Below are 9,745 nucleotides of genomic sequence, written 5' to 3' on the forward strand. Positions count from 1 at the left end.
GAATGTGTTTAACTATTTTATCAGGCGCTAGATTACTTGATCACATTGGAAATCTATTCTTTCCTTTGGCCACCACTTTCTTGACTGTGTTTACGATTGTGTTTGGCACGTTTGCTGGCTTTGTGAATAATTGGTCGACGAAATGTATATCGAAATTTCAGAAAAAATGTGGGAGGTGTGACAAAATGGAAAGGCACGAATTGAGAAGGGTTATCAGGTCTTGTACACCGATGAAGATCAGATTCGGGAATAATTTCATGGCAATTTCGACTCCACTGGTTATCTTGGGTTTCGTCGCAAAGAACACGGTTCGCCTGTTGTTACTGCAGGAAACTTAAGCCATTCCAATGCGGACTAAAGGTTCAAACTGTTCCGTGTAATGTGTACAATTAAATCCAACCGAAATTGTACGAATATGTTTATTAAGTGTAATTTTTTACAATTGGTACTTCAAGTACCGTACTTTTATGTTGCATAATACAGTGAAAGACAAAGAGCTATGATAAAATATAAAGGAAGGGTTGCAAATAGGTAAAAGAATCTACACGGTAATGTAGTTGGATATCGTCATTACGGTGAATATTACATATTATACTTTAGTATGACAACTTTGAGCCCAAATATTTAGACCATCGCACAAACTGCCTGAGCAAATGCTATATGTATTCACTTGGTCTGCATATCGTCGCTGTTCGTGCAAAAGTTGCCGGATCAACAAAACAAGTTTGAAACAATTTTTAGGGGAAGTGAGACTTCATAAGTATAACATGGTATCACACTTTTCCCGCATTTTCATTCGACAACTTTTGGTTTTTGATCCGACAACTTTTGCACGAACAGCGACGATATGTAATTCCAATATTTAAACCAAATCGGAGAGTTACACTTCACACCATCGCATTGTTAGGACAGCAGAACAGGTCGAATCCGATTGTCAATATTTGCTCAGGAAGTAAGAACTCTAAAATGAGATCAGTGCGGGACGAAAAGCATTACTTTTTTAGTCAAATTTTCAAATTTTCAAAATATTTTTAATCTTTCTTAAAATTGCTAGGGTTTAAGCCTTATAATTTATATGTAGGTAGGTGATATTTTTACCATTTTAAGTAGTAGAAATATTGATTTTGTCATAATTTAATTTGACAAGATTTCACTCAGAAAGGGTGTGTTCCAATTTTCTAAGAAAAATTAACTATTGGTACTATTAAAAATTAGGTGTGTAAAAACATTGGATAGTTAGGTAACTGTATAGCTAAAAACAAGTCCTTAGTCTAACCTATCCTTAAAAACGACCTTGAAAACTTGCGGGGTCAAGATGAATCCTGCCGACGGCTTTAATCCTGGATTAGCTTTGGCATCGTTGGGATCAAACTTGATCTCGAACCTTTGGCAGATGTTGGACGTGTAGAGGAAGAGCGTGTCCCTCGCCAACGTCTCGCCGGCGCATTGCCTCCTCCCCGTCGAAAAGGGGATCAGCGCCTCGTGTTTCTGGAACTTTGCTCCATCCGGACTAAGAAATCGTTCGGGTCGAAAGTTGCTCGGGTCACCCCAGATCTTTTCGTTGTAGTGGATCCCGTACTGGTTTGCCATGATGGCTGTCCCCTTGGGGAAGGCGTATCCCTTGTACGTCGTGTCGGCCAGGGCTCGATGCGGTACTCCGACCGGTGCGGCGGATGTGAAACGGTGCACCTCGGCGAGAAAGGATTCCACGTAGGGAAGGCTGGAAAGTTTTTTTTAAAGGTTAATGTGGATTTTTTATATTAAATTTTAATAGCATTTTTGCATGTTGGAATGTAACGTAAACTCCTAAAAGTGTTACCTTTTGATATATAATTACACTTACGATCCTAACCTAACTAACAAAATTAAATTAAATCCCGAGTAAACCTTACTCATTATCAAGACAATTTTATTTTAGATTTTATTTACATTGTTCAATAAATCAATTAAGACCGGATTTATATTTAAAAATGGTGACATTATTTTTAAGAGTGTATTTCCCAACATCAGTAATTCATACTGAGAACAAGTATTTCTCCAGGTATTTAAAAGAGATTTTGAACAAAAAGTCCTCTTTTTGATGTGAAAAATACACTCTTAGCAACTTGGTAATAAAAGAAACAAGCGGAGTAGATATATGACTCTACCGTGACGGAATTAAAAATTTACACCATGTTGGTATTGATTTGATAATAAAATAAACCATTTTGGTAATAATTTTAACTAATTTGTATTACTTTTTTTACCATATAGTATTATTTTAATACTAAATCATTACTATCGCGGTAGAGTCATATATGCACTCCGCTCAGTAATGATTCATTAAAATTTTGTTTAGAGTGTATACAAAATTTCTTTACATTGGGACTGGGAAATTAGAAAATAAACTAATATTTATAGGTAGCAGTTTTAGTTTAAAATATGGAAATTCTTACTTTGGTCTATCCGATAAACTGCACTGTCTCGAATTTCCCACGACACGGTCCACCTCGTCCTGCAATTTTTTCTGCACGTCTGGAAACGTAGCCAAGTAGAGGAAAATCCAGGTCAGCGTGATTGACGAAGATTGTGATCCAGCATCAAACAGGTCTTTGATTACTGCAATTAGCTGGCGGTCTGTTAAAAAATAAACTCATATCTTAAAACCCTAGTTTTTATTGGGCACAAAATTCCTAAAAACTTACATCCGACCTCCTTAAAAAACGGGGAATCTTCATCTATACAGGAGGCTATTTCTCTTAAGAAGACATCGATAAAGTCCCTGCATACATAAATTATTATTTTGTTATTAAAATGCTAATTTTTAAAATAAAAATTCTTCACTCCAAAAAATTTTTTCACCTCGGACTATCCTCCGAGTAAGTTTCCTTGTGTTCACTCATAACTGTGGAGAACATTAGTTTAATTCTCTCCAAGTGGTTTCTCCACATTTCGACCCCCTTAAATCCGACATATTTCAACCACGGCATCATAATCCCAGGCCCGGCTTTCTTCCCGAGTTCTTCCATAGTTCTGAAAAATTCACGCAATAACTTATAATTAAAATCCAATTATTACAAAACCTAGATAATTTATTGACCCGATTATTTAATGTCTAAGTAAATCATTTGAAAATGCTTAGACTCCAACCATGCCTTAGTTCAAGTGTTTGCTGTCGGTTTTACTAAAACTATGTACATAATGCGGCACTTATAACCGTCCGGTGACAAATTGTCTCAAAGCTGTTCCACACTTATAATTAGCCGTATGCAAATGTTGGTTGTCCATGGTATTGCAGAATTTTTCAAAAATAGTCTACACAATCATTTATTTGCAGAAAATTTCTGAAATGTCTATTCTGCAGAACCGTTTGAGCAAAACCCTGCATAGTCTTTACACACATATTGTCCTGCACTCATACAGTATTTTTGCAGAAAATAACGGCAAATTTCGGCATAAAACTTTTTAAAATTGCATTCGAGAATTCAAAATATGCACAGTTTTGAGTCTGACTTACTCCGTGATATCCTTCGTCAATCGTACCACGGCCGGATCCGTGTGCTTGTACCGCTTTCCGGCCACAACCGTCCACAAGGAATTGACCACGGCGATGGCCATCCGCTGCTTGACGTCCGTGACGGGCAGATCCTTCTGGGACTTCATCCACTCCAAAATTTCCGTCAGCTCGTCCATGATCAAAACTTCCATCGAGCTCTTGCCAAACCCAAAGTCTCGCAGTTGTCGGAGCGTAAATCGTCTCAGATCCTCCCAATGTCGCCCTTCCGTATTAATCACTCCTGCAAATTTGCAAATTTTTTCATTTAAATTTCGCAAGTTTTAATAGCCCCAATTCACTTTATTTTAAGTGTGGCTCTAAATCAGGATAGTTAGATAATCATAATTTTTGCGAAATGTAGCATTTTTTGCCAATTGTTGCTTTAAACCCATCGTGCTAAAAATGCCTCAATATCTATTCTGCCAAATGACATTTTATTCTGGCGACTTTTTTCGACAAAAGCGTTGTCGCCAAAATATTCGAGTTCCAGCTCACCATGCATTTGTCCATTGGTGTAGAGGTCATTGACACCTCGTCCAGGATTCAACCGTCCAGAAAATACTTCTTGAGAAAACATCTCCTTCACCATTTTCAAGTCAGTGACCACGTAAACCCTTACAAACAATAGGTAAATTTATAAACACAAATTTCATTTCATTTTATGCACATAACCTCCTCGAGAAGAGATAATTGCATCCGTTCCTGTTCACAGTCATTCATTTAAATGAGTGAATATTGAATAAATATGTATTCATTTTTACACAAGGCTGTATCTATGAAAAATGAATCTATACTTTTATATACTGTTCATATTTTACGGTATGCTTACTACGTGGAAAGCTGGGCAAATTTTATTTAAAATACATATGTAGTGAACAAAGCGGAGTAAACATTTTTCCAAATTTTCCAAGTTAATGCATTTTTAATGAAAAAACGTTTTTTTTTTAAAATATGCATCCTTGCAAGGCAAGATACGAATATATACATTCATACCTCTGGCTTCCCATGGATGCCGAATAAATGTCTCCGTACTCCTCCGCCCACTTGACAAATGTCATAAAAGGATGTTTCCAATCCAACTGGAAAATATTCCCAACCAGCGGAAGACCTCGGGGACCTGGGCAAATTATTTTTGTTTTTCAATTTTATTAACCGAAAAATAGAATGCAAACATAATATTTTTAAAAAATAATTTACACATCATATGCACTTATTTTACGCCAAAACAATAATGTTAACCTAATTTTAGTGGTATTCACGTCAACTTCTTAAAAGCCGTAAATGTTGATTTCCAACGTATTTTTGCAGGTTTGCCAAGATATGGGATGTGGCGACCAATCCTTCATTTTTTTGCAAACATGTGTCATAGAATGGGATAGATTATCGTCGTGAACTATTTTTTAAAACTCGTCCTTAAGGGAATTTTCATGTCTCGTCTCATTTTCAGTTTATGGATTTCCATGCAAAATAAGTCATGACGCAGGGGACTCCTTAAACACCCAAATTGTGAAGATTTGTTGCAAAACAACTCTTTTTATTTGCGTGACTACCTCCATTTCCAATTAGAAAAAGTTTCACAGGCTAACTTTCATTCAATAATGCGTATAAAATTAATACTTTCTTTGCTCTCCCATAAAATTTAATTCATAATAATCCTAAATTTATTTTTAAATACCTGGCGCAATAATACCCTCCAACTTCTCCATTTTCTTATCTTGTTTTGTGACCCAGTAGTACAATAGAGCTACAAAAGTAAACAGACCTCCCAACACCGGTAATGATAGCACCATACTCAAAAACACTGATTGTTCTTACAATGTTACAGAAATTGTTCAAATTTACATGCAATTTAGAACATATGACCTAGTATTTGTTTGCAAATTAAATGCAGCGTGGTGGAGACGAGGAACTCGAAGATTTGCACGGTTTCCTTTCCAACAGCGGACTGACAGCGATTTGCTTCGAGTCCATGGATATCTAAACATGCACAGCTTTTTATCCGAGCAGCTATATTTACCAAGCCAGATGAGAATTACGTCTGCCATGCGATGCCGATGCAACACGAGTCGCACGCAAAAAACTGGCCATGAAAATTACTTGGAATTCACTCTGTGAATGCAATGTAAGATTATTTTCTGCCCAGTGACCCACCACCCTCGCGAACTTGTTTATATATGTTCTCCACCTGAGCCCGTACTTTGCCACAGTTTAGACTCAACCACAAAACTCTGCCCTGTGACCTACCTCTTTATTATATCAACCATCTTGTGTGCATTGCATTTTGAGTCAAATCTTTATGCACATTTTATTTTATTTACGGCTTGCTCCAGAATTTACATCTGGGATTTGACAAGTGCATGAAGAGCTTGATGTATTTAATGGGTGAACTTTTTAACAGCTGAATACACGCGATTAAAAATAATGTTTAAGTTAGACAATAACCACGAAAATAAGCACAATCGGCTGCATGCAGATTTTGAACTTATGTCTCAGCTTTCCCTTCACATGCGTAGTAATTCTTCGGTCTACACTGCACGAACTGGTTTTCCATATATTTGCAAATATACGATTCGTCTCTGCAGCAATTCGATGTGGTGTATTATTCAATGATCACTAAATTGGCATTTATAATTGGTCAAAATCCCCTGGCCGTGCACTTAGCCCATATCGCTACGCGACCATGCACCTAAACATCTATGAGCACAATTCCTATAGGATGCTTCAGCAAAAAAAAAATCGCTTCAAATAATATACATACATATTTTCGCCTCGTACAAATTTTTACGAAATATGCATTTTTTACGAACTTTTTTATCTGACAGATTTAAGTACCCTCTAAACAAAAATAACTAACATTTGTCCTAGGTTGAGTAAAAAGAGGATGACAGAACCAGTTGAGTAAAATTTATCCAGCGCCTGGCGTAATTTGACGCAACCGTTGGATACACTTGCCACAACTTGGATGAATTTCACACATCGGTTGGGTATATTTCACTCAACTGGTTGTGTAATCCTGTTTTTACTCAATTTTTGTAAGAGTGTATTTTTCGCATAATTCAGGACATAAGCATTTATGCGCATAGAAATAAGTTCAATTCAGTTAGAGTTTCTCAACGGGTTCGGGTTTTTATCGGGTCGGGTTCGGATTCGGATAGGGTTTCCTTCATCCGCTTCTTATCGGGTTCGGATTCGGATTTACCTTCGGATGATCCGAAAACCCGATTCAAAATTGAATAGTAGGATTTAAGTCTCAATATATTTTTTAAACATGTAGAGTTGATTAAAATCAATTATTAATCAACTAATTCAAGTATTATAAAATATGTAGAGCAAATTTTTATTAGCTCTACGTCCTCCAACTCCATGCACACATTACGGAATAGGAATTTTAAATGACTGAGATTTGCGAACTCGGACCCCTCTATCACCCTTTCTTGAGTTATTCATTTTATGAATAACTTAAAACATTAAAACAATAATATGCACAATATTATCCAGTCGTGAGGGATATTAGTGGCAAAAAATATGTATGCAGGAGAAGGCTGGTTTCTTATTCTGATTAAAAAACCTCAAAGTGTAAAAATGAAATTCAAACTGTACGTTTGCCATTAATAAAATAATTAGAAAAATAATCAATAATCCAAGGAGTACGCAAGGGAGCTTATATAATTATCCTATACTGAATGGGTTCTTATCGGGTTTTTATCGGGTTTCGGGTTCGGGTTCGGATTCGGATCGTTCCCTAGGCAAATCGGATTATCGGGTTCGGGTACATGTCGGACACGGATACAAGATATCGGGTTCGGGTTCAGATGAAGGATTTCGAACCCGTTGAGAAACACTAAATTCAGTTATGTAAAAAAATATTTTGAAACCATTTGGATGATTCATAAAAGTTATGGAACACACAAAAGTTTTCCAATGGGTGTTAAAAATGGAAAAGTTGCAAATAAAAGCATACATATTCAACAGATACAGCTAATAGATACCCTTGCACGTTCACAAGCTTCATTCGGGTTTACAATACTCCAGTATTTTTTAATTCTTATCTTTAGCCTCATTGAGCAAGAGCTTTACTTTTGTCCTACAGAAATGACAGACTTTTGTGCGCAGCTAACATCAAGTTGACATTTATCTCTATAATGATGGTGGGTGTAACATTGTAACTCCGATTGTGCAATTCTAGTTGCGATAGGTTGGTCGCATGCAAAACATATATATAATTATGCAAGTAATAGTTGTTCGTAAATTCTAGCACATATATATTTGTTCTTAAATATAGGGACAAAAAATGTGCAACCCGTTGCAAGACCCACTATCTACTTGTATTCTTATCCCTTCACCCGCTCCACTATCATCAAGCATCTTCAGTATGGGTTTAATAGGGTCGTGCGGTCACGTATGCAGCGCAGAACTTTCAACCTTTGATGCTTCGTGGCATAACAAAATACCATTTCAAGTCGTCCGTGAACTTGAAATGGAGTTGGGTGCTGCACTAGCTGAATTATGAGCTTGTGGTTACAGTTTCTGATTATAGTTAATTGGTGGACTTACATATTAGTTTTAACTACTCCCGTACATACCGCGACAGTTAAGAAGAAGACCAAAGTCAATTCAGCTACTTACCCGGTTCCTCATCTTAGTTACATACTCTCTATTTTCTCATTGCTTGATACACCTAATAAATTTCAAATATTTAGATATTCCATCAACCAGAATACCCCTAGTCTTAGAGAGATACCCGAGCCAGAAATATCTTAAAAAAATTAGGCGCCGACAAAACGACAATTTCCGGTGGAGGTGCGTGTTCCATGGATTTTTGTATCCAAAAATGCCGAGAGGCTCGCCACCTGCACCTTCCAGCCTGTTTAGATTCCACGGATTTTACACCGAATTTTGGACAGGACCAGTCAAGACGGAACAATTTTCTAATCTTTTCCGGCATCGGGACTACTACGTTTATTTTACAAATAGAAAAGCTGATAGAAATTGGTTACAATTTGCTCAAGGAGTTCACGAGACGCAGGGATGGAGTGGTATGAATTGAATTGTAAAACTTTGATGAATTTAATTTTCGCGCAATATTAGTGTGTTTTTTAAAAGTCAAACTAAACTGTTTTTATAATATATGTAAATAGGTCAATCGCATTCAGCGGTGGTCGTCTTGTCCAAACATAACAAACTTCCAGAGTGGCACATTACCTGCCGTACTTGTCACCGAGCCAAGTTCACGTTCCACCTACAACTAGCTGGGGTTAAATTGACGGATTTATTTATCAAATTAGCCGCCACTATCCATCCCGATAGAATATTTCAAATTATTGATATCTATTCTCAATTGGCGATACCAAAGCGTCAGAAAACCACATTCCCAAATTTTCTCATCATTTCGACAAATTCAAACATCGATATCACCACCTTTTCGGCAATCTACCCCAACAACAGCTATGTCTTTCAAGTTATGACATTCATGACGGGCAATGACTTCAAGGCACCGCGAACAACTAGAATTCAGATAAATGCAGCGACTCACATCCCAATTGTTAGAATGGCTGCCGAATCTCACAGATTCCTTACTTGTGACGGTCTACTTAACCAGGCTGGATCCGGGCCTAGTTTTTATCTTTTAATTTCAGCATTCCAGTTCGGGTCATGGTTCGCCTTAGTTATTATGATATTACTAACGGCGGCAGTTTTAAAAATAATTTTCAATTTGACACGCCTTTACCGCAATCCAATTCTCATTTTGATCGCATTTTTGGTCGAGCAAGGAATTGAGGTTACGCCTCAGAAGAGAAAAATGTATGCATCCATATTTCTCTTAGCGCCATGGCTGTTGATGAGTATCGTCATCAGCAATGCGTACAAAGGACAGAACGTGACAGATCTAATATCGCCGCCAAAACCAATTACGGTATCCCAATTTGAGGAAATCCTAGCTCAAAACTACACACTGTATGTGGCCATGCAAAAATATTATGACGACAGGTCTAGGAAGTTTGTGGAATGGGCAGGAACATCCAGGGTCCTTTCCAGGCTACATATTTCAATTGAGGATTATAAAAGCGAAAATCTGTCCAAAGATGAATTAAAGTTTCTGGAAAAACTTGAGTCCAGAATATTTGTGATTAGAGATCGTCACAACCTGACCCTCATAAATGCAATTAGCAGCTGTAATAAGTCCGCAATAGTTCCTTTTGGAAATGCAAT

General features: G+C 37.2%; 1 protein-coding gene across 2 annotated transcripts; it reads right to left on the reverse strand.

The window, feature by feature from the left end:
- Window positions 1–405: 405 nt before the first annotated feature.
- LOC110850474 (cytochrome P450 2J6) lies at window positions 406–5,491 on the reverse strand. Of its 2 annotated transcripts, XM_035852186.1 has the most exons (9): window positions 5,351–5,491; window positions 5,211–5,279; window positions 4,529–4,652; window positions 4,031–4,149; window positions 3,497–3,776; window positions 2,842–3,012; window positions 2,685–2,761; window positions 2,436–2,616; window positions 406–1,720 (listed from the first exon to the last, which is right to left on the reverse strand). In XM_035852186.1, exons 2-9 carry the CDS (start codon window positions 5,239–5,241, stop codon window positions 1,267–1,269), a joined length of 1,437 nt encoding a protein of 478 aa, XP_035708079.1. In that variant the 5' UTR covers window positions 5,242–5,279; window positions 5,351–5,491; the 3' UTR covers window positions 406–1,266. The 2 variants fall into 2 exon arrangements, with proteins under 2 accessions (XP_035708079.1, XP_021953600.1); XM_022097908.2 differs by having other exon boundaries at window positions 5,211–5,491.
- Window positions 5,492–9,745: the final 4,254 nt, after the last annotated feature.

This window comes from Folsomia candida, unplaced genomic scaffold (genome assembly GCF_002217175.1).
Source record: "Folsomia candida strain VU population unplaced genomic scaffold, ASM221717v1 Fcan01_Sc005, whole genome shotgun sequence".
In the NCBI taxonomy this organism is placed as follows: Eukaryota; Metazoa; Arthropoda; class Collembola; order Entomobryomorpha; family Isotomidae; genus Folsomia; species Folsomia candida.